Source organism: Anopheles merus, chromosome 3R (genome assembly GCF_017562075.2).
Source record: "Anopheles merus strain MAF chromosome 3R, AmerM5.1, whole genome shotgun sequence".
NCBI lineage: Eukaryota > Metazoa > Arthropoda > Insecta > Diptera > Culicidae > Anopheles > Anopheles merus.
In genome coordinates, this window is record NC_054084.1 from 16,886,370 (window position 1) to 16,907,587 (window position 21,218).

Here is a 21,218-nt window from a genome sequence, read left to right on the forward strand (position 1 = left end):
CATCATGGCCTTATCTCCGGAAAAATCAATTTTTATTCATTTGTGTTGTTCCGTTTCACACGTTTTGTTGTACCATCGGTCACGCTTATGCTTTCTTTTCGATTTTCGAATCTCATTACTTTCATTTACGTGTGCTTCAATTATCTTCCTGCTGTGTACAACAACCAGCACAGAAGCCAATGGGCAATCAGCATTACTCATTTGGGCGGTCACCGGCGACATATTGATCATCTTCTGCGATTGTCACAACAGCAACAAACAATATATGTTATACTCAGGAATCACATAGATTAATTGCATGTAGATGAAAGCTCGCACGAAATGCTCTCACTAACCTCTCTGCCCACGCCCATTTACTTTTGCTACAGGATACAATAAAACTGGCATGCCGCGCCATCCGACGATACCGGGCATCGGCAACGACGAGGAGGTCGACTCGTCGCTCGGCGAGCTGGCCCAGCTGACGGTGAACAACGAGACGGATTCCGGGTACGACGTGTCCAACTCGAAGGAGCCATACCGCAAAACGTGGAACGCCAAGTACACGCTCCGCTCGCACTTTGACGGCGTGCGGGCGCTCGCGTTCCACCCGCAGGAACCGGTCCTGATCACTGCCTCCGAGGACCACACGCTGAAGCTGTGGAATCTGCAGAAAACGGTGCCAGCGAAAAAGTCTGCTAGTCTCGACGTGGAGCCCCTGTACACGTTCCGCTCGCACAGCGGCCCGGTGCTGTGTCTGGCCATGTCCGCCACCGGCGAACAGTGCTACTCGGGCGGGCTGGACGGTGCGATCAACTGCTGGAATCTGCCGAGCTCGAACATCGACCCGTACGACAGCTACGATCCGGAGGTGATGCGCTGCACGATCGACGGCCACACGGACGCGGTCTGGGGGCTGGCGGTGAACCACGCGAAGAACACGCTCGTCTCCTGCTCGGCCGACGGGACGGTGAAGCTGTGGTCACCATCGGGCAAGATACCGACCAACAGCACCACCTTCACGTCGGAAACGGAGGGCGTCCCGACGTCGGTCGACTTCGTGAAGGACCAGATCGACCGCATCGTGGTCGCGTACAGCAGCACGCACTGCATCATCTACGACACGGAGACGGGCAAGCAGGTGGTGAAGCTCGAGGCGAGCCAGGAGATGACCGGCAATCTCGGCAAGCACATCAACAAGGTGATCAGCCACCCGACGCTGCCGGTTACGATTACCGCGCACGAGGACCGGCACATCCGGTTCTGGGACAATGGGACCGGCTCGCTGGTGCACTCGATGGTGGCCCACCTGGACGCGGTCACCAGCCTGGCGATCGATGCGCACGGGCTGTACCTGCTGTCCGGCTCGCACGACTGCTCGATCCGGCTGTGGCACATGGACAACAAAACGTGCGTGCAGGAGATCACGGCGCATCGGAAAAAGTTCGACGAAAGCATACTGGACGTCGCCTTTCATCCCTCGAAACCGTTCATTGCCAGTGCTGGCGCTGACGCCATAGCGAAGGTGTTCGTTTAATATCTCCCCTGCACTCACCTGGGGACCACCACCACCACCACCAACACCACCCGGACGCGTATTGTCGTCGTCGCCGTCGTCGTCATTGTGAGCAAAGCCAGAGGCGCGTGTGCGGCGGTGGTATTATTAGAGCCTGGGGGAGCGTTCAAAGGAGGGGGATGGGCAAATCCGGAAGACTAGCGCGCGCCCGTGCGGTCGCTTTATGTGTGTGCGTGTATGTTTAGTTTTTAAAATCATACTTCTGATATAGTTATATACACAGTACTAAAAAAAATGTTTGTTTTATCCCAAATTAGACAACGGACGAGCGAAAAACACATACAGGCAGACATACACACATACATATACACACATTTACAACACTAACTGCTAACAACGGTGTGGACAAACGGTAAACGTAGAGGAGGTTCTGCTCCGTTGTTAAATAGTATCGATTAGTCGAAACAAACTATTACAGCTAATCAAATACGAGCAGAAGCAACAGACGAACAGTTAGACAATGTTGTGAGTGTATGTGTGTGTGTGTGTGCGTGCGTGTATGTTTGTATGTGCGGATAACGCTTGTGGCACGTAAATTGATAAGAGAGATGCGCACGTTAAATTCTACTCTATACGCCTTGAGAGGCGCACTAAAGGCGCGTTTTGTATCGAACGAATGACGCGGAAAGGATGATAGACGAGTAATTCTAGTAACGATACGTTTAGCAATTTCATACTCACAAACACCGACACACAGACAGCCAGACGCAGTCCCGATCCCGACATGCAAATACGAATTTGTTTGTGGCGGGGTAGCGAGTATTACGTGATTTTTTTGTTTTCGGGAAATCACTCATGGGATATAATGCGTGGTGGGATGCATAATTAGCAGAAGTTGAACTTGCTTCATCCGCTTGGTGTGAGATTATTTCCTATTTTCTCATAACTTTTATAATTTTCGACCTTGGAATGTGTAAATAACACAATAGTCTTTCGTGTGTGTTTTTTTTTTCCTGTGTAACTTTGCATTTCAAAACCCCCCTAAACAAACCAAAATATGGGCTAATGCTGGCAAATGTAACTCGTGTAAAGGCGCCTTTTATTTTATCCTTGCTTGGACTGTGTCCGGCATATCACTGTTGCAAATGGACGTGTTTGGCCTGCAATGTGTTTAAATGGTTTATTTTTTAAAAAATCATTTCAAACCGCACCCCAAATCATCAGTACTATGATTTAAGCTCGTGACGATGGTTAATTATCTCAATGTCCCCCCTTTTTTGACGTTTGTTTTAATGAAACGAAGCTGAAAACGGTCCAGAACAATGTGCGCAACCCATTCTCACTTTAGTTGATTGTGCTGTTTTTCCTACTTCCGATCAGACCGATGTAGGTGCAATAATTCAAACAACAACAAAATATGCACACACACACACCGATACATTCACACTCATCTCACACTTCCTCCTTACTCTCTCATACAAGCGAAAATTAGAATAAACAAACAGTAAATAGTAAAATAAACGCAAACGAATCAGAATTTGGTGGGGATGGATGGTGGTAAAACATTACATGCACCTCGACATAACTTACCCGGCATACCGGCATAGATAGGGACGAAACGAGAATACGTGTGTCCCGCACACTATTGACAGGAGCACTTACGGAAAACGCAGCGAAACAGTGGGTTGGTAGTGGAAAGAGTACAAGAGTGGACAAATGACACTGCTCGATCAAGGTTCAAGGATCGGTTGATCGTATCGAGGGTGGGTGGATCGTTGAGATACAACCTGATGCAAGCACTATTACATTTTCTTATAAAATGAGGAAAACAGAGGGTAAAGCTTAGGTAGTTCACACTCACCCACACAAACACACAACAACATGCTGTTTGATTTGATATTTCGTTTTACTGCGTACGCGCATGTATGCACCTGTGCATGAAAGAGGGGGAGCAAATGGGGGGAAGGAAAGCTGGAGAGCGGCACGTTTGCAAGCTAATAATAGTGCCCTCCCCGCATGCAAGGGCGGAACAAAGTCGTCGCCCAACTCATAGAGAAGATTAAATCTTACCCCAACCCAATTTTAGGGCGCGCGCCGTAAACAATGGTATCGAATATGTGTTAGAGCAAATGGAAGCAAAAAGTATCATATTTAGTAGCCCTGTTGTGTTGTGGATCGTAGCGGCCGGATGGTGGTAGACAGCATCGTCTGTGCGGCACTACTTACAACTTACGCCAGTGCTGCTGCACCACCACCACGCACCACGCTCTGGAAGCTAATAGTAAATGCACTATAATACCCCCAAAACGACGAGCTCAAGGAGGCAAGAGCTAGGGCAAAAACGGAAAACAGCAGCAAACAGACACGATTATACTATATATGATAAGAGTTAGGAATGCGGAATGGGTGGGATACTGAACGATGGGAGTGCATTAGTAAGAGCAATCAGCAGACGAGGAGAGCGCGAGATCGGTACGTGTGTACGTGTGTGTGTGTGTGTGTGTGGTGTGTGTGGTGTGATTGTGACTGAAAGAAATAGAAAGAAGTAGCGGTGGGGTAGCACGGAAGAAGCAGTAATAGAAGCAAGGAAGTAAGTAGAACGAAACAACAAATTATAATAACCCACACACACACACACGCACACGTGCGCGCATTATGATATGATATGGGAAATTGTATTTATTTTACTCAAACTCTCCCCAACTCTCCCAACACCACTCTCCGCAAAATGCAAAGAAAAACGCGAAAATATGTTGTTAAAGATTTTGATTTATTAATAAAGTGTAGAGTAATTATGATTTCACATCGATCGTTCGTTATTTGTTTGCCTTTTTTTTTAATGTTTTTTAGTATTGATGTTTTGATTTTGGTTTTACGTTTTTCGCCCATTTTTTTCTATTAAATTCTTATGTTTTTTTGGATTTATTTACAGCCGGCTACACACCCGACGGCCGTTGCTAATTCGAAATGTATGGAGAACAATACTCTATCAACGCTGGCCGTTGAAATGCGCGTTTCGTACAGATGGAAGATGGAAATACGCAATGTTTAATGTTGAGAACACAGGGATGCTTAGGAAGCCATAATCTGGGAGTTATAACGAGTCCGACAAGAGCGTTACAGTTTTGCTGTGCAATAAATTCTAAACCTCGTGTGTGTGTGTGTGTGTGTGGTAGTGGTAGCAGCTTCTTCACGTAGCTTAACGGGGAACCGGAAGAGCAACGCGCTCTCCACAACGCTAATCTGCGAAGGCACCAACAAGAAGAATTAAAGGAAGAGGACTATAGCGCGCACAACACACTATTAATAGCAATACAAATTTTATATAAACGCGTAAACTAAAGGGGAAGTGAGCGAGCTAGAGAGTGGAGCAAAGCAGAGCAGATAATTGAAGCTGAAAATGAGGAAATTATTAATCATAAAAAAACACCTTACAGACAGCAGCTTAATCATCACCCCCGGGGGCCTGCTCGTGCTGCAAATGAGATGATGCAGCTAGAGTTGATCTGATTTTGAATGGACAAATATAAAACAAGTATCTAACTTTCTGTTCAATATGCAACACTGGCCAAAAACCTATGGTTTCCATTGTTAAAGTAACACAGTACAGTAACAATATGCGACAAAGCGCAAACATAACTTAAGCGAGAGAGAGAGAGGAGCTTACATTTACGACGACGCCAGTTTATAGGGCAATAGAACTGGGAATTTTGTTGTTTTCCTTCTTTTTTTTTTTTGTTCATGCCAATGGAAAAGCCGAATGCTGCCTCTTCCTTTTTCGGAGTTTCCTTTGAAATTTTATTTTACTTAATCTCAAGCGAAACGCAACAACCCGTATGATAATGGAGATTCTTCTCGCCAGGCTTCCGGTTCCCCGCCTGACTCTCTGTGCGTGTTTGTAGATACTGAACAAAAATGAAGAAGCCACAGGACAGGAAACATAACACATTAAAACCGAAGCGAAAGGTGGATAGAAAAAAAGCAAAGAAGGAAAACGGACAAGAAAAACCCTTAAACATAGCAACTCGTAATCGAAATGTAGCATTTCATGCGTAGCGTAATAGTAATATAATAGTAATGTAAACAACATGGAAAATGAAACAAAAAAAAACACATGAAAAACGTTACACAAGTATTGTGCAGTAAACACTCAAACACAATAATAAGCAAAAGAAAGGAGTTAAAAATGGGCAACAAACTAGAAAGTTTCTTTTTTTTTTGTATGCTTTTTTTCTAGTGTGTTGTTACACGTAAAAGGGGTGAAATGAAAAGCAATAGAACTTTAAAGCCATGTTTCTTTTAACTGTTAACGTTTCTTGTGTTATTTCCATTCTAATTTTTAAAACACTTTTCCCTGCTAGCAAAAGCAGCAATGGCAAATTAATAAATACAGTTTTATTTCCAATTACAACTCTACCTAACCGAACTACACTTGCGCAAAACTGCATAGAAGTAAAGTTGAGCAGACAACAAGAAAACAAAAGCAAGCAAAGCAACTGGCTAACGCATCATAGGCGCATGGCAAAATAATACACACAAATGGGCGCCCACTCTCTAACCCAAACAAAAAAAAAAACAGTCGTTAATGATAATAAGTAGTTATAAAACCTTTGATATGAATAAAATTCAATGCATCGCTGAATTGTAGTTTATTTTAATAGAATATACAAGTAAAAAGTAAAGGGCAAAAGAAGTAAACAAGGCATGCTGAGAAGAAGAGAAGACGAACAAAAAAGGAAATAACAAACAAGAAAGAAAGAATGAAATAAAACTCGGAAAGAAGCCGAAAAGAAGAAACGCAACAATTCGAATAGAAGCAAAACAGATACAGCTGAACAGAAAAAAAAAACTAACGGACCATGAACAATGTGGCAATACCGGTCTCGCGAATGGTACATGATCCTTATAAATCCTAAAAAAATGGAAACCTTTGGGTAAACCGGAAGCTAACAAAGAAAGAGAGAAACCAAACAATAGGGAGGTGAATGAAGCAAAACTCATTTGAATATAAGCAAAATACACTCACTATCACTATCGAAGTGCGCAATGTTTAACGAGCAAATATAGCCACCATTCGTACCATTTAGAACCGTTCATACTCACCTCAGCTCACTATAGCCATCCAATAGACACGTACACACAAACACACACCATGCAAAACATACAAACCATACCATATATGGCATTACACACTATGATAGGCAATATGCGCGCAAACAATTTAGGCAATATACACGCGCGCGCCCGACAAAGCTAATAGTAAGTGGCCTGCAAAGCACGGACCCCTTTTTTCTGGAAGTTAGCTAGCTAGTAGCACTGAAAAGCAGAAGAGAAGCGGGGAAGTAAAATAAAGAAAATGAAATAAGAAAATAGAGAGAGAGAAAATAACCCGAAAAGGACAAATACGAATAATAAAAAACAATACAAAATAAAACAAACAAAAAAAAGTATAGCAAATACACGCTAACGTTCTCGAATGTGTTAGTTGCTGTGTAAAATCGCTTTGAAAAAGAATTTAAAAGAAAACGGGAAGAAAAGGCACACACACACACACTGGTTGCCTGGCCGTTTCATTGCCAGCTACCGCGAGATGTCCTTTTTGCCTGATGACGATGATAATGATAAAGTTGATGAAACTGGCAGGGGACGAACTATTACTACTACTACTACTACTACTACTATTACTACTACTAGTACTAACTACTAAACACACATAAACACACAATAGTACCGAAGAAACAGAAGAAAACAAAAACTGGATAATATTGTGTTTTACCTTGTAATATATTGTATTTAAATGAAAACATGTACTAATAATTGAACAATGATGATAAACGTATAAAAAAAGAGCAAGAAAACACTCACAAAACACAAAAACACAACAAAGTAGAGAACAAATAGAATTTAATCTTAAACGCGATTAACAAACACGAAACACGAACGGGGAAAGAACAAACAAAAAATGGAAAGTGTGAAACAAAAGTGAACAATTGATCGCGATGATGATGCCGATGATGTCACACATAAGTCAATGGGTGGGACTTTAAAACGAGAATGAGAATGGAGAAAACAAAACAAAGAAAAAGGAAACATGCAATAAAGCGCCGGAAACGACAGAAGATTATTCGCAAGAAACGAGAGAAGAAAGAAAAAAACACAGAACGGTTACAAAAGCAGCAGGCCAGACCGCATTTAAATAAGCGTAAATGATTTGAACAAATGCAAGAAACAACTATGAAACAGGAAAGGTAAAACAAATAGAAGAGGAGAAAACTAAACCGAGATGTCCACGGTGTGCGAAACAGAGACAAAGAAGAAAGAAAGAGCAAAGAACGTGAGACGAGTAAATCTCGTTAGAAAACACAGTGTTTGAAATCTAATAAGAAAAGTGCAGGAAACAGAAAGCGCAGGAACACGACAGGATGGCAGGACAACAGTAGCAGCAACACCAGCAGGGAGTAATGCTGGCGGGGTAAATGACATTAAATTTATTAAAGTTTAAATAAATGGACTAAAATCAAATAACCTTGCACGCGTTTGCATCTTTTCTCATTGGTCTCTTTTTCTCTGATTAGAAAAAAAAATGCTACCGAAATACTTTTTAAGGCTTGTGTTTAAAATGATTTAATTTATATATTTTATTGTTTTGCTCCCGTAGGACAACGTGTGTTACATGTTCCGCCCGGCCGTACTTCACCACCTCCTATATACAAACAATTGATTTCGTTAATACACAATCTTCGTCCGTCCGCTCGCCCCCAAATGTAACAGCTCCACACTAATTTCTGCCCAGCCCCGGATTCGTTAGCACTTCGTATTCGTATTCGCTAAGCCAAAAAGCCACTAGGTTCTAGGATATAGTATGCCAGAAAAAAAAACAGAAGGACGTCTGTCTGTGTCGTCACTCCCCGGGATTCACATTCATCAAGCCAACGTGTGGGGACAATGGGATAAAAATTTGTTACTAAAAATAGAACAAAATTCAACTATACAATGGTGTGTGTGTGTGTGTGTGCTCCCGTGAGCGCAATAACCGACCAAAACCATCACCACTCCTCGACCAGACCCACACTACGCTAGGAAGATAACGAAAAAGATGAAAAACAGTATCAGCACGCCAAAGATCTTGATCATCAGCCAACGGTTCTTCGTGACCGATTGGAAGTATTTGAGAATTTCCCCGTGGGCCGCCTCCACGTTCAGCTCCACGTCCTGCAGATTGCTATCGATCCGTTCGACCATCTCCTCCTGCTCCTTCACCATGTGGGCCAGCTGCTGAAAGATGCCACCCAGCTCCACGATCGTGCTTTCGATGTTTTGCATCGTTTCGGCCCGCTCCTGCACGTAGCTGTCGGACTCATCGTACAGCACCAGCTGCTGCTGCTGCTGTTGCTGTAGCAACGGCGCGCGTTCGGAGGACGATCCACCAGACGGGCCGGCGCCACCCATATCGATGCACACCTGATCCTGCTGCTCCTGTAGCAGCAAGCTGCCCTGCGTTGAGCCGCGCATCGTCGACGGTGGCAATCCACCGGCCATCGGACCTTGGCTGAACTGTAAAATGGCGCAAAAGGGAGGGGCGAAAATGAAGTGTTTGTTCGGTGAAGCTGGAAGCTGCCATTTTTGCCCGGCCTTACCTGATCCCGTCGCGTTTTCTGCTGCTTCAAGTTTTCCGTCCGCACCTCCAGCACCTGCTTGAAGTCGGAACTCATGTTGGCGAGCTTGGCCTGCAGCGCCACCACCATGTTGGAGGAATGTGAAAGCAAATGCTTGCCGTTGCTGGTGGACCTTCGTTGCGATTTCGAGACCTCCTGCAGGCGGGCGATCTGTTGGTTGAGCGAGTTCAGGTCGCCCTTGATGATGTACGTCAGCTCCTGTATCTCGGCTGGCCGGTCGTCGAAAAGCGTCTTCTTCTTAGCCACTGGAAAAATGGGAATGCAATTTATGAATTTTTGAACCAGGCATGCAACGAGAAAAGTGCAGCAGAACACTTACGTAGCGTCAACTTTTCCAGCTTGGTGTACGTGCTGGCAATGTTTTTGCCAATGTGCTTGGCAATCATCATAAACTCCGCGTAGCTCTGCATGTGCTTGGCCTTGCGCGGGTCTTTCAGGTTCACTGCCCGCTGTATGTTGCGGCCCTGGAGCGACCGGATTGCGCTCGCAAACTCACCGGAACGGTCCCGCGCCGTCATCGTGAACTCCGGCAGTGCACTGTTCTTACCGAGCAGATCGTCGTCGTCGTCCTCCTCCGCCTCCCGTTGGCCTTCACTCGCCCAAAAGCCCTGGTGCTGCTGCTGCTTCGGTGGTGGCTCGTTCCAAGCGCTCCGTGGCGCGGGATTGGTCGGTGCGGGTGCAACCGAGGCAAAGATTCGCTGCGACAGCGCTGGTAACCAGCTGGTGGCCGAACTAGGCGCCGGATATTTGGGCTTCTCGGGGATGTCGTCTTCCACTCGCTGGTGGTGGTGGTGGTGGTGATGGTGCTGGCTAGTGCCCGATGACGAGGCGGATGTTGCTGTTCCGTCCGAACCGATCGTTATTACAGCGAATGAGTCACCCGTATCGTCAGCACCGTAACGACGTCTTGCCCTTGATTGCATCGCATAATCGCGCTACCGTAGCACCACACCAACCGAAACACCCATTAAACGCCTCCCCCCAAAGGAAGGGCTCCTCTTTTGTTGGATGTTGTTGTCGTTTGCGTTGCGTCGTTGCAGCGGGGAACGGCGGACGAGGGGGATCCTGCAGACGGGTAGGACGGGTTTTTTCTTTATCGTAGGCACATGGGACAATTTGCGGGTAACACAATTAGTTGGTATGTGCGCCCATTGGAATGAGTGAAATCAATTGTTTTTGTACGATTTCCTACAAAATGACGTGGAATGAAAAAGTTACAAATTTTGGCTTATTTTTTTTTCTCTGCTGTTTTTGACAGACTGTTTGTCAGAAGGGACCAAGGTTCGTAGTGTAAGATGGCTCATTTGGAATTTTTTCCCTTTTATTTTATTTTTTCAATAATTATACAATTTCACACAAGAACCACCTTAAAATATGGGCAATTTCAATAACATAATATTTCATCCCAAATTGCAGATAAATAACCTTTTTTAAATCATTTTTGAATGCTACGCTCCCAAATCAACTGTCAAATTGATCTCACCTCCAGTGTGTATCTAGGTATCTTGGGACGAACGAGAGAGTTGTCAATTTTTTTTATCAGACACACGACCCGGTGGTATTTTGGAGCACGATTGCTTCCACTTAAAACTTAATTAAAATAGAAAACGAGCAGTTCGTGACTGAAAATGACGCTCTACCACTTTGGTAACTGTGCCGCGTTGGTGTACGTGCCGTACTATTTCACCTACAAATATTCCGGACTGTAAGTACCTAGCCTTCTCCTTCGCGTTCCGAATGTGGATCGCTTCCGTGCTGTGATTTTATCTTTAATTAAATTATGTACCATTTTTCCTTACCTCACCTCGAATCGATTCATGCAGCTCCGAATATGGTGCGTTCTGGAAATGTGTTCAGGCGGGCGGAATATACGTGTTTACGCAGCTCTGCAAAATGCTTGTCCTTGCAACGTTCTTCCCCGACACCGACACCTTCACGGAAGGTGCACCATTTAACTTCATTGCCGTAAGTGTACCCCCCATCATGCACACACACACACACACGGGTTCCGACTCACTGTCTCTAATCACCCTAATCCTGACTTTCCATTACAGGAATTTCTCCGCTGCAGTGTCGATCTGGTCGACTTCCTTGGGCTTGCCTTCGTGCTGTCTCGAATTCCGGGCAAGGGGCACAGCAAACTGATCACCGCCGGGTTGGGCTGGGCAACGGCGGAAGTGATACTGTCCCGCGGCCTGATGCTGTGGGTCGGCGCACGCGGGGCCGAGTTTTCCTGGCTCTACATCCAAAAGTGTCTCGAGTCGAACGTGCTGCTCGTGCAGCACCTGTCGACCGCTACCCTGCTGTGGTTGTTCTCGCGCCACGATCTGGACAGGAAGCTGGTGCCGCTGGTGGTGCTGCTGCTCGTGGCCACCTCGTACCGGGGCGTTTGGTTGGAGGGAACGCTGCACGCCATGTCCGCCGGGCCGTGGCTGAGCTTGGCACTGAAAGCCTTTATCACGAGCTGCATGGGCGTCGGTACGTTGCACATCTACTCGGGGCTGGCGCAACAGATCGGCCTGTAGTGGCGTGGTGTGGGGCCCCCGTTCTCTACTCAATAGTGTACAACTATCGAGTTAGTAGTAGTAGCTACTCTTACTTTCATTGTCTCTAGTGGTGTTTGTTTTGGAAAACTGGTGGACACTTTGATCGTTTATAGTTTCGTTTTATTTAAGTTCGTGTCGTTGCATCGGGTGAATAAATTCATCAATAACAATACGGTGGTTAAACATACAGTTCAGTTCAGTCTTCAATTTCGTACAATTCTACCCTCGATACACCACATTCAGACGTACAGCAGCTACACTATCGCTACAAAAGAAGGTATAAAACTAGGTAACGACCTTATCGTTTCGAAAATGAAGTGGCCAGTTTTGAAACTTTTGCACCATTACTGGTAATCCATATTCATTCGTCACAATACGTATGATTTTTGTAGCGGAGAGTTCTGTAAAAAGTAAACCTCGACTTATCAGGATAAAATAATTACAGCAAAAGATGATTAACTTTACCTAACAGCTTAGCAAACAACGACGCAGCAATTTGCCGGCTGCCCATCTTGGCCTGTATCATCTCGAACGGTATGGATTCGTCCGCCAACTCATCGAACAGGGAGCGCAGCACTACCAGCAACGCATGGCTCGTCACTACGCCTTCGTCCTTCTTATCCTTCCGCTTTTCGCTATGTGGATCTTCCGTCCTTTTCAAATATTCCCACTCCGCCGGATTGCCAGTAAAGCGCGTCAGGAAGCTACGCATGCTCGTTGGAGCATTATTGTACGTTGGCTCAACACACGGAGCAGGTTCGGCCGTTGTAACCATTGCAGGAACACCCGGCAACTCGGTAGGTACTTCAATCGGCGCAAACGTTTCAATTGGTGGAACGATTACGGCCGTTTGTGCCTCCTCCGTTTGCGGAGCATTGCTCTTGCAAGTACCGTTCTTATCGCGTTTTGTTGTTTTTTTCTTGCTAAACTCAAACTTAGAGAGGTGTGTGGCTCTCTCCTTCCGGACGGTAAGGTGCCGCTTATACAGGAAGCTATGAAGCCAAGGGCGCAATGGTTCGGCGAATAGTTGGTTCAGCTTTTGCTCAGCCAAAAATGCTTGCACCTCTTGCCTTGGTTGTTCCTGGGGACGGAAGGATCAGTGATGATTAAACTAGAGACATTGCCACTCCTCAACTACTCACCATGGTGACGGTCGTTTTGGCACATTTTGCCAACTGTCGTGACAAGCAGTTGGTACTGATCTGCGTAAAAACGTCCACAATTAGCCGCGATCGCTTTTTGGGAACGACGTTTGTTGGAGCCATTTCGTGTCTTTTCTCCCCGATAAGATTGTTTTCGATCGGAGGGTTTTGTGTAGTCTCGTCAATGCTATTCTCTTCCTCTTTTACTCTGTGGAGGAAAAATAGGAGTGAAATATGAATTCGAGGAAATTTAATGTATTTTTTAAGTTTCGTTGCTTACGCATAAAATGAAGCATTCAAAGGAATCAGTTCTATTCCGTCCTTATTGTCTTCGTCGTCGGAAACATACATCGGTACTGGCTGCAAGGTGTCTTCTTCTAATGGAAGGATGTCACTATCCCAACAAAAAAGAGAGAATAAAATGAATGGAATATGAACCAAAATCTCCTTACAAATAGATTAATAATTCATCCTACCGAACACTATCCACTGCATCTAATTCTGGCTCTAGCGAAGGATCGATATCCATCAGATCGTCCTGGGTAACGGGCAAGTCCGAATGTATCATGGACGCCGGTTCCGTTTCCGGTTCCTGCGCTGAATCGTTGAAAAAATCCAACAACTCATTAGACCTCGCCTCCCCGAAATCATTATCCACCGCCTGATACTCTTCATCGTGGCGCAGCGAAGGCGGCAGCTCGCGCAGCGTAATATCGTCCACGTTTTGTACCGTTGTGCTTTGCTGGCTAGCCAACAGCGCATCAATCACATCCTTCTCGCTGCCAGCTTCCATATGCATGTCGATGTCCATGGTTAACAATTCGTCCAAGGTTATCGGCACTTTGGGACGACCATCTTTGCCCGGCCGGCACTCAACCTCAAACTGTCGAACACTGAAAATGGGCAAGAAATCAGAATATTAAGTGTGTGCTTCAACACGGCAAAACGACACAACGACAAACTCTTACACATTCTTTTCCTTGTAACCAATTTTGCGTCCCTTGAAATGTTTCTGGTCCACAATTAGTATGCGATCTGTGGGAAAATAAATATTAAAAAGATAAATTATAATATACGGGTTAATATGTAAAGTCCCACTGTTCTCCACATACCACGAAGTTTCTGTACATTAAACAGAAAAATGTAACACATTCCGCAAACGATTTTGGCGTTTACATCCAACGGCTTGGTACGGCTTTGAACGAGGTCAAAAACGAATTTGCTTAAAATGGAAAGAAATAAAAATGAAATGTAATGCATTGTCATTGCGAAGCTCTTCTTCGGCAATCGGCAGTACCTCACTTCCATGAGATCGAACTGATGCTCGTTCTTTTCTACCAGCCGAGTGTATTTCTTCACATTGGTGCCGGCCGTTAGGACGCACGTGAACAGATTATCGTTCAGCAGCGCCACTTGCTGCTCTTGTTTAGGTTTTTCTTTTCGGGGTGCCATTCTTTTTTTTTTTTGCTAGTTGCTGAACACTTTTTACTGAACTGGAAATGGTTTTATAACAGAAAACTGCAGGATGCAGGGGGATTGAGGATTTTGCTACTAGAAAATGATGTGACACAACGTCACCGTTCTGCACCGATGCTGTCCGTTGTAATGACAGAAAATGGCAACAGGGCTAGTACCTGGAGCCGTAGTCTGTGGTTGCCAATAGCAACGGATCTTATGTATCGAGTGGAGCGAAGAGAGGAGAGGATGATGGAATACTGGCCCTGTATTCACTATATGCACACACGCACACATTCACACGTCACTAAGGAGTGCGAGTGTATTGAGTAACGACACCGTGAATGATTGTTCTTAGTTTGATCTTAGTAGCCTTTGTTTTGTGCAATCCATCTAGCGCAAGTGTACAATGCCGAAAAAATTGGCAACAGGTCAAACGGATTTTTTTACCTCCTCAATGAGCTTTAATGTAAAAATCGTGTTCTATAGAAAATCTGTTTGGCTTTCAAATTGATTCTTTTTGGTTTCTTATTGGAAACAAAATGAAACTGTTTAGTGTAGAATAATGTAGAATAAGCAGAATGCATTAGAGCAGCGTCAGCATTGAGGCTCTGTTTAGAGATTCTGTTTAGAGAGCTTAAAGGAAAAAGTATAGAAAAACTAGGACAAAATCACTAAATATTTCACATTCTAGCTTCTCACACTCACACATGGAGATTTTGTCTAACTCTGTTTTTTTACATTTCACATTCACATTTCCAGGTGCTTCTTAAATTTAAAAGTTGCATCAAGAGACACCAAGTTGGAACAATTACCGAGTTTGGAAATGATCTCGAGCCGATATTGAGCTACTGGCCCTGGAACTGATTAACAATTCATGTTGGTTGTATGATCTGGCACTTGAAATATGTTGTCAAGATTCCGAATGGGTATAAATGATACCAGCCACTGATCCCATACTGGTCTTGGAATCGATTACCAACCCACATCGGATTTACAACTGATTCTAAACTTTTTTCAACTCAACAACTGTATCTGCCCTGGCTCAGACATGGAACGAATCGCGAACCAACCCCTTTTAGGCAAGAAATAGTCATCCAAGTAGTCAAGAAGTTACGCAACTAATGAGCGTTACTTCTAGTTAGAATTTGTATGTCACAAACCAGCCATGACATCGTCGATGAAATCCAACTAGAGAAACTGATCCGGCAAAGCGCTTTCTTGATCTCGGCTAGCCCCACAATCCCTCATTAGCGATGGATCAGATTCCCCCATTCGGATTGTTTGCGTGATTGTGCAACGTATGTTTGCAGATTATAAACAAATGATAATGCAGGAGCGATGGACAAATAATAGAGGAGCTTTGAACATGAAACCAAACCTGCTCACCAACTCCTACCGGGAAGGACACATGTGTTCGGTATGCTCGCATTATGCAACACCGATAACATCATTATTTTTCAATCGAAAGCAAATACGCCATCAACCGTACACGGTTCTGTTCCCTTCCAAAAGCCAAGCCTATTAATGCCTATAAAAGAAACCAACGAACACGTGGGAATAAGTTTGTAAATTTGCACTCTACCCAACAACCATACACCAGTATGGAATTGTGCACAGATTTGCTACACTTGACCAGTGCTTTTCAACTGTTCCTGCAAACACTAGCCCTGGCGCACCTGTCCGGACACTATAGTGTTTGTGTGGTGCGCAGCATTCACGACGATGTTCGGTTGGAGTTTCCACGCGCTATCGTTACCGTTACGCTGGAATCACCGTACAACACCACGGACACCACCTTCGGCGATCGCTTGGTGCGCTCCATCAATGCCGGCTGTGAAGGGTTTATGGTGCTGGAAGGGGCACTGTTTCCATTTCTGGACCATTTCCGGTCGGCCCACGAAGCAGCCCACTTCCGAGCGCATAACAAACGTATCATTGCCACTGTGCGGCTTGGTCCAGTGGAAAGGGAACGGTTGCTCCATCACGATACGATGGAAGTTACGCCCAACATGCTGCTGGTGGAGGTAAACGAATCGGAAGGAATGGTTGGTCTTTACACGACGAAGTTATCGCCGGAAAAACCGAGAGGAATTGTGGCAGAGTTGATGCTGCTGGAGCGGCTCCGTTTAGGCGAGGAGTTGTTGTTAGGGCTGCCGGAATCGATCCGAAAGTTTCCCGATAAGCTGACCGACATGGAGGGAAGACGTGTTCGGCTGTCCACCTTGCCGTATCCTCCCTGCAGCGTGGCGAATGAAGTGGTAATTTGCGGAGATGATCTCTGCGGACAGTCCAAACCTTCTAATCCTCAAATTTCTTCCACAGCCACTGGGTGAAGGAAATGCTCGCAGTACGGTTCCGGCCAACTACTCCTTGCAGGCGGATGGGACGGAAATTTTGATGGTACTGGAGCTCTGCCGTCGCCACAACTGTACGTTGGAGATTGAGCTTGGTAGGTTGAAAACGAAGGGGATGCCTTCTTCGTTATCGCTATGCTGCAATGCCTCCTCGTTTCTTCCCACACAGTTGCCAACTCGGAATGGGGCCAGGTGTACCCGAATGGTTCGGCCGATGGTTTGATAGGATCATTGATCGATCGTCGATCGGATGTTGCCGTGGCTGCAATATACCGTTGGTAAGCATGAACCAGCCTCGTTATACCCTTTTATTCCAAAGGTTCAACCTTCAACACAGGTACAACTGGTACCAGTACATGACAATGTCGGCCTACACTGGTCGATCGGGCATCTCCGCGCTTGTACCGCGGCCCCGTCTCCTACCCTACTGGCAGACACCGTTCCTGTCGTTCCCGCCAAGCCTCTGGCTAATGGTGGCCGTTTCATTCTGCGTGGGAACGGTTGCCGTGTTCCTTACCGAGCACGCCCGTCACCACATACGGCCGCTTTCCGGTTCCACCAGTCACAACAACAGGCTGATCGATTCCATCTTCTTCATGGTGAGCTTGTACGTGGAACAGTCCGTCCCGCTGCCGAACAGTTTGCTGGCGGGTTCGATGCTGCTTACCTTTCTCCTCTTTGGAGGGTTCATGATCGGTAACAGCTATGCCGGGGCGCTGGCCTGCGTGATGACGATTCCCCGGTACGAAAAGTCCATCGACACGCGGGCCGACTTTGCCGCCAGCGGGATGAAATGGTCCGGCCCGACGGTTGCGTGGATGAACTCGCTGCTGATGGCGGAACAGCCGGAGCTGGTAACGATCCGGAACCGGTACGAGGTGCACGGTGGCGATACGTTGGCCCGCTACTCGCACACTCGGCGCGATATGGGTTACGTGCACGAGCGGCTGCAGTACGGGAGCTATGCGCTGGAGTCGTTTATCAATCTGAATGCCACGCGCTTGCTGCAACCGCTCAAGGAGGACGTGTTTTGGGAGCAGATCGTAACGGCGTGCAGCAAAACGTGGCCACTGATGGGGTACTACGACGATCTGATACTGCGCGTGCAGCAGAATGGCATTCTGCGCTACTGGGAGCTGGGGGTAAGAAGGATGGTGGAAGGGAGTTTACCATTTTACCAGTTTACTAGCTGTGATCTGTTTTGCAGAGCGTTATCCGGAACATGGGGCTGGAGATTCAGCGCAATTTAGCGAACGCACGGGTGCAGGACTCGGACCACGAGCCGGTGAAGCTACGGATGGCACATTTTCTCGGCGTGTTTTTCATACTGTTCGTGGGGCTCAGTCTGGCGAGTGTTATTTTCTTAGCGGAGCTGGTGGTGTATCGGGCGAATTCCAATTTGACTACGAAGCAAAAAGTGGAAGTAGAAAGTGTAGATTAGAATGTTGGGGAAGGTTTTTCTGATTGGAGTTTTAGTTTCTTCTTTGTTATTCAATCTTATTAAGAATGCTTGTTAGAATCATTCAGAGCTCTAAGCTCTAAATTCAAGTTTAAGTATTCCTAATTTGAATTTAGATGTTCTAGCTTTACGTTAAAAGCACTATTATGTTCATTGTACCTATATTGTTTACCTTTAGCTAAATTTCAACATAAATTTGAAGTGTAATTTCCATATAATATCCGCCTTTAATACATGAATTTAATTATTATGTTAGTTTAACCGTTGGATTTTAGTATTATATTATTCTGTAAGGGAAATAAAACAATTTGTTGATAGGAAAAAGTGCGAAAAGAAGCTAGTTGACAAATTGTTAGATGTTGGCAATAAACATTAGGAAATTTGAGATGAATTTTTCCCAGATTAGACTAAAACCTTAAGGTAAATTAATTTCAAGAAAGTTCTATCATCAATAAATTTTATTAAATACAAAATCAAACCGTTCAAAGGAATGATCATGAATTCATACCGTTCTTGGAACCGAACCGTGCTCTAGAACCGTTCATGAACCCATACTGATCCAGAAAAGGCTCCGGATTTCATTTATTTCCCTGAAAAGTGCCTGAATTTGTTTCGAATTTGAATTCGCAACGACACTCGGACTTGGTTTGGCTATGGAACCGATACAATTCCGGTTCCAGTCGTCAAACTATGCCCTATAGGAAATAGAAATTAGGGTGATGTTAAATTTAGTGTTTTTTTGTTAATTTTTGTCTTTGTAATCAGTTACTAAAAAAAAAGACTTACCAGCAACACATTTTTCTACCTGTAACGGGTAAAGTCCTTTCCCCGATTTCTGGTCCTCACTACTGTACTTGTGGAACCTTTGTTTTAAAGTTAATTTCTTTCTTCCTTAAACAAACGCCTTCACTCATTCTTGTTCAATCGTTCCGCACAATAATAGTATTCAACTAATCAGTCCTAAAAATCGTTCATCGCTTCACAAAATTCCTATCCATGGCACCGTTCGATCGCTGAATATTGTTCCGATTCGATCGAATGCGCGATTCGACCGTTTCGCTCGCTGCCGCCCGCTTCAGCTGCTTCGTGAGAAACTCCTTATCGAACTCTCGGCTTTCCTTCGCATCCTCCCGGTGATCTTCCGATTCGTACCGCTTCACGTTCGATTCGCGTTCCTTATCCCGCCACTGGGCATTGCTCATCATGGCCAGTCGTTTCTCTTCCAGCTCCTTCTCGGACAGCGGTCGCTTCTTTTCCTGCGGTTTGCTCCACGTTGGCCGTTGCTTTGACTGTTCGGCTTTGATCTCTTCGCGCTTGTACAGCCGTACCTCGGGCCGGGTGGAGGTCGTCAACTTTTCACCGGACGCTGTGACGAGTCCAAAGTTTCGCACCTTCCGGACGCGCCGTTCATCGTCCGAGTCGTCGGGTGCTGGGCGTGTTTGGGCTGGTTGATTCGAAGTGTCCGAATCCGAACCGGACGATGAGGATGATGAGCTAGATGGTGTTCTGCGAGGTTTCGCTTTCGGTTTGCTGTGTTCTGGTGCGGGGCTTCGGCTACGTCGCAGGTGGCTCCGCGATCGTGAGCGACGTTTCGTCTCCATGTGCGACTGCTTCCTTTCGGGAGATCTTGACCGGGAACGACCACGACTGTGTTTGTCTTTCGATGGGGCCGCTTTACGCACGGGAGACCGGTGGCCCAAACGAACAGGTGATCTGTTTCTTTGCCTATCCCTACTTCTATCTCTCTCTGAATGAGTCTGTTTTCTATCTCGCTTTCGATCTTTTACACTTTCCTCTGAAGAATCTCTTCGGCCTTTCCTCACATCTCGTGACCGCTCTTTGCTAGCATTTGCTCTCCCTCTATCTCGATCATCACGCCGACCCTGATCCTCCCGCCTGCCGTACCGATCATCCTGCCGTCGGCGCGTGCCTCTTCTATCCGATCCGGACGAGTCGACACTTTGCTCGCGCGCACGCTGCCTTTTCCCTTTGGATCCACCGCTACCCATCATGTCCAGCTCTTTGGTCAGCTTGTCATACTTCATGGTTAGCAGCTTGTCAATGCTCACGCCTTCCTGTCCTTCTCCGGCTACCTTTTTGTACTTTTCCGCCAGCAGCTTGTCCAAATCCGCGCTTCCCTCACTGTCGCTCCCGGACGCGCTGCTATCGCTTCGGCGCTTGCTTTTCTTGCTCTTCTTCTTGTGGCTCTTTTTGCTTTTTTTCTCATCTTTCTTTTTGTCCTTCTTTTTGCTTTTCTTCCCATCGGTTGCTTTTAGGCTCCGGTCGCCCTTCAGCAGCCGGTGCAGCTCCTTTAGCTTGACCGGATTTTGCAGTATCTTTTGGCGCGATTCCATCTCCCGCTGCTTGATCAGCATCAGCGGGTCCTCCATCATCTTCCGGGCGAGATCGACCTGATCGCTGCTGAGCACATCCTTGTGCTGACGAATCGAAAATGGAATGCACTCATGTTCGACGTGATTTTTCGGCTGCGCCACACCGAACGTCGAGTTGGCCGTCTTTTCCTGCGCGTCCAGCTCTTCGAACGTTTTGTCGATGGTGCGCCCGAGCAGGTACTCCTCCCGGTTGACCAGCTGCGACGGGCCGCGGTACATCCATTCGAGCTTCTTGTCGCCCTCGTCGCCCGGCAGGATGCCCGACTTTTGGCCGATGCTTTTCAGCTCCTCCCGGTTGCGCTCCTCGTCTATTTCGCGGCGCAGCTCGGTCAGGCGCTTCTTTTCCGCCGCCTCCTGCTGTTCCGCCTTCCAGACGCGCTCCTGGTTTTTCATCGTGTTCGGATGCCATGACTTTTTCGTGTTCTGAAACGAGCAAGGAGGGAAACAGTGAGAAGGTTATGTGGAGTTACATTTATGATTTTTACTTACCAGATCACCGCCACCCATTTTTGGTCACTTTTTTGGGGAATATTCAATCAATAGAAGCGTATCCGCGCGGACCGCGGATGTTTGGAGTTTGTTTTGTTTTGCAGCCTGTTTGACAGATGATCCGAACATGTTTGACAAGTGGAAAAACGCTTTGGGCCATTACAATTTACGCCGCTACAAAAAGCTGGGAAATGAGTATTTTGTTT

The 21,218-nt window shown here is 46.1% G+C and overlaps 6 protein-coding genes across 20 annotated transcripts in view; 3 read left to right on the forward strand and 3 right to left on the reverse strand.

Moving 5' to 3' along the window:
* LOC121595250 (striatin-3) overlaps window positions 1-4,298 on the forward strand; it is a 29,430-nt gene extending 25,132 nt beyond the window's left edge. For all 10 annotated transcript variants that reach the window (XM_041919085.1, XM_041919080.1, XM_041919079.1 and 7 more), the window contains one exon: window positions 369-4,298. In XM_041919085.1, the coding sequence (XP_041775019.1) occupies window positions 369-1,516 (1,148 nt within the window). In that variant the 3' untranslated portion in view covers window positions 1,517-4,298. The remainder of the gene's footprint in view (window positions 1-368) is intronic.
* Window positions 4,299-8,103: 3,805 nt separating this feature from the next.
* LOC121596152 (syntaxin-5) lies at window positions 8,104-10,439 on the reverse strand. Its single transcript, XM_041920839.1, has 3 exons — window positions 9,491-10,439; window positions 9,133-9,416; window positions 8,104-9,049 (listed from the first exon to the last, which is right to left on the reverse strand). Exons 1-3 carry the CDS (start codon window positions 10,092-10,094, stop codon window positions 8,567-8,569), a joined length of 1,371 nt encoding a protein of 456 aa, XP_041776773.1. The 5' UTR covers window positions 10,095-10,439; the 3' UTR covers window positions 8,104-8,566.
* Window positions 10,440-10,706: 267 nt separating this feature from the next.
* On the forward strand, window positions 10,707-11,904 carry LOC121596153 (transmembrane protein 147). Its single transcript, XM_041920840.1, has 3 exons — window positions 10,707-10,876; window positions 10,995-11,136; window positions 11,226-11,904. Exons 1-3 carry the CDS (start codon window positions 10,800-10,802, stop codon window positions 11,694-11,696), a joined length of 690 nt encoding a protein of 229 aa, XP_041776774.1. The 5' UTR covers window positions 10,707-10,799; the 3' UTR covers window positions 11,697-11,904.
* Window positions 11,905-11,997: 93 nt separating this feature from the next.
* On the reverse strand, window positions 11,998-14,603 carry LOC121596151. Of its 2 annotated transcripts, none has more exons than XM_041920838.1 (8): window positions 14,157-14,603; window positions 13,972-14,081; window positions 13,828-13,894; window positions 13,336-13,752; window positions 13,140-13,253; window positions 12,860-13,067; window positions 12,183-12,798; window positions 11,998-12,118 (listed from the first exon to the last, which is right to left on the reverse strand). In XM_041920838.1, exons 1-8 carry the CDS (start codon window positions 14,309-14,311, stop codon window positions 12,003-12,005), a joined length of 1,803 nt encoding a protein of 600 aa, XP_041776772.1. In that variant the 5' UTR covers window positions 14,312-14,603; the 3' UTR covers window positions 11,998-12,002. The 2 variants fall into 2 exon arrangements, with proteins under 2 accessions (XP_041776772.1, XP_041776771.1); XM_041920837.1 differs by having other exon boundaries at window positions 13,140-13,259.
* Window positions 14,604-14,623: 20 nt separating this feature from the next.
* On the forward strand, window positions 14,624-18,288 carry LOC121596149 (glutamate receptor ionotropic, kainate 5-like). 3 transcript variants are annotated; one of them, XM_041920832.1, is made up of 6 exons: window positions 14,624-14,963; window positions 15,077-16,575; window positions 16,640-16,766; window positions 16,841-16,949; window positions 17,009-17,813; window positions 17,879-18,288. In XM_041920832.1, exons 2-6 carry the CDS (start codon window positions 15,919-15,921, stop codon window positions 18,110-18,112), a joined length of 1,932 nt encoding a protein of 643 aa, XP_041776766.1. In that variant the 5' UTR covers window positions 14,624-14,963; window positions 15,077-15,918; the 3' UTR covers window positions 18,113-18,288. The 3 variants fall into 3 exon arrangements, with proteins under 3 accessions (XP_041776766.1, XP_041776767.1, XP_041776768.1); XM_041920833.1 differs by having other exon boundaries at window positions 14,624-14,783; XM_041920834.1 differs by having other exon boundaries at window positions 14,624-14,745.
* On the reverse strand, window positions 17,989-21,141 carry LOC121596150 (pre-mRNA-splicing factor CWC25 homolog). Of its 3 annotated transcripts, none has more exons than XR_006005252.1 (3): window positions 21,013-21,141; window positions 18,917-20,946; window positions 17,989-18,074 (listed from the first exon to the last, which is right to left on the reverse strand). XR_006005252.1 is itself a non-coding variant. In XM_041920835.1 (2 exons), exons 1-2 carry the CDS (start codon window positions 21,028-21,030, stop codon window positions 19,102-19,104), a joined length of 1,863 nt encoding a protein of 620 aa, XP_041776769.1. In that variant the 5' UTR covers window positions 21,031-21,141; the 3' UTR covers window positions 18,639-19,101. The 3 variants fall into 3 exon arrangements, 1 of the variants encoding a protein (XP_041776769.1); XR_006005251.1 differs by lacking the exon at window positions 17,989-18,074 and adding an exon at window positions 18,639-18,825; XM_041920835.1 differs by lacking the exon at window positions 17,989-18,074 and having other exon boundaries at window positions 18,639-20,946.
* Between the last annotated feature and the right edge of the window lie 77 nt (window positions 21,142-21,218).

Bases quoted from the DNA above. Each gene is read 5' to 3' on its own strand.
- LOC121596149 (XM_041920832.1), top strand. From the start codon at position 15,919: ATGGAATTGTGCACAGATTTGCTACACTTGACCAGTGCTTTTCAACTG. The intron at 16,576-16,639 runs GTAATTTGCGGA...TTTCTTCCACAG, and splicing joins GCAGCGTGGCGAATGAAGTG to CCACTGGGTGAAGGAAATGC. The intron at 16,767-16,840 runs GTAGGTTGAAAA...CTTCCCACACAG, and splicing joins TACGTTGGAGATTGAGCTTG to TTGCCAACTCGGAATGGGGC.
- LOC121596151 (XM_041920837.1), bottom strand. From the start codon at position 14,311: ATGGCACCCCGAAAAGAAAAACCTAAACAAGAGCAGCAAGTGGCGCTG. The intron at 14,082-14,156 runs GTACTGCCGATT...TTCCATTTTAAG, and splicing joins TTCGATCTCATGGAAGTGAG to CAAATTCGTTTTTGACCTCG. The intron at 13,895-13,971 runs GTATGTGGAGAA...ATTTTCCCACAG, and splicing joins TAATGTACAGAAACTTCGTG to ATCGCATACTAATTGTGGAC.
- LOC121596152 (XM_041920839.1), bottom strand. From the start codon at position 10,094: ATGCAATCAAGGGCAAGACGTCGTTACGGTGCTGACGATACGGGTGAC. The intron at 9,417-9,490 runs GTAAGTGTTCTG...CCATTTTTCCAG, and splicing joins GCTGGAAAAGTTGACGCTAC to TGGCTAAGAAGAAGACGCTT. The intron at 9,050-9,132 runs GTAAGGCCGGGC...GCCATTTTACAG, and splicing joins AGAAAACGCGACGGGATCAG to TTCAGCCAAGGTCCGATGGC.
- LOC121596153 (XM_041920840.1), top strand. From the start codon at position 10,800: ATGACGCTCTACCACTTTGGTAACTGTGCCGCGTTGGTGTACGTGCCG. The intron at 10,877-10,994 runs GTAAGTACCTAG...CGATTCATGCAG, and splicing joins ACCTACAAATATTCCGGACT to CTCCGAATATGGTGCGTTCT. The intron at 11,137-11,225 runs GTAAGTGTACCC...TTTCCATTACAG, and splicing joins CACCATTTAACTTCATTGCC to GAATTTCTCCGCTGCAGTGT.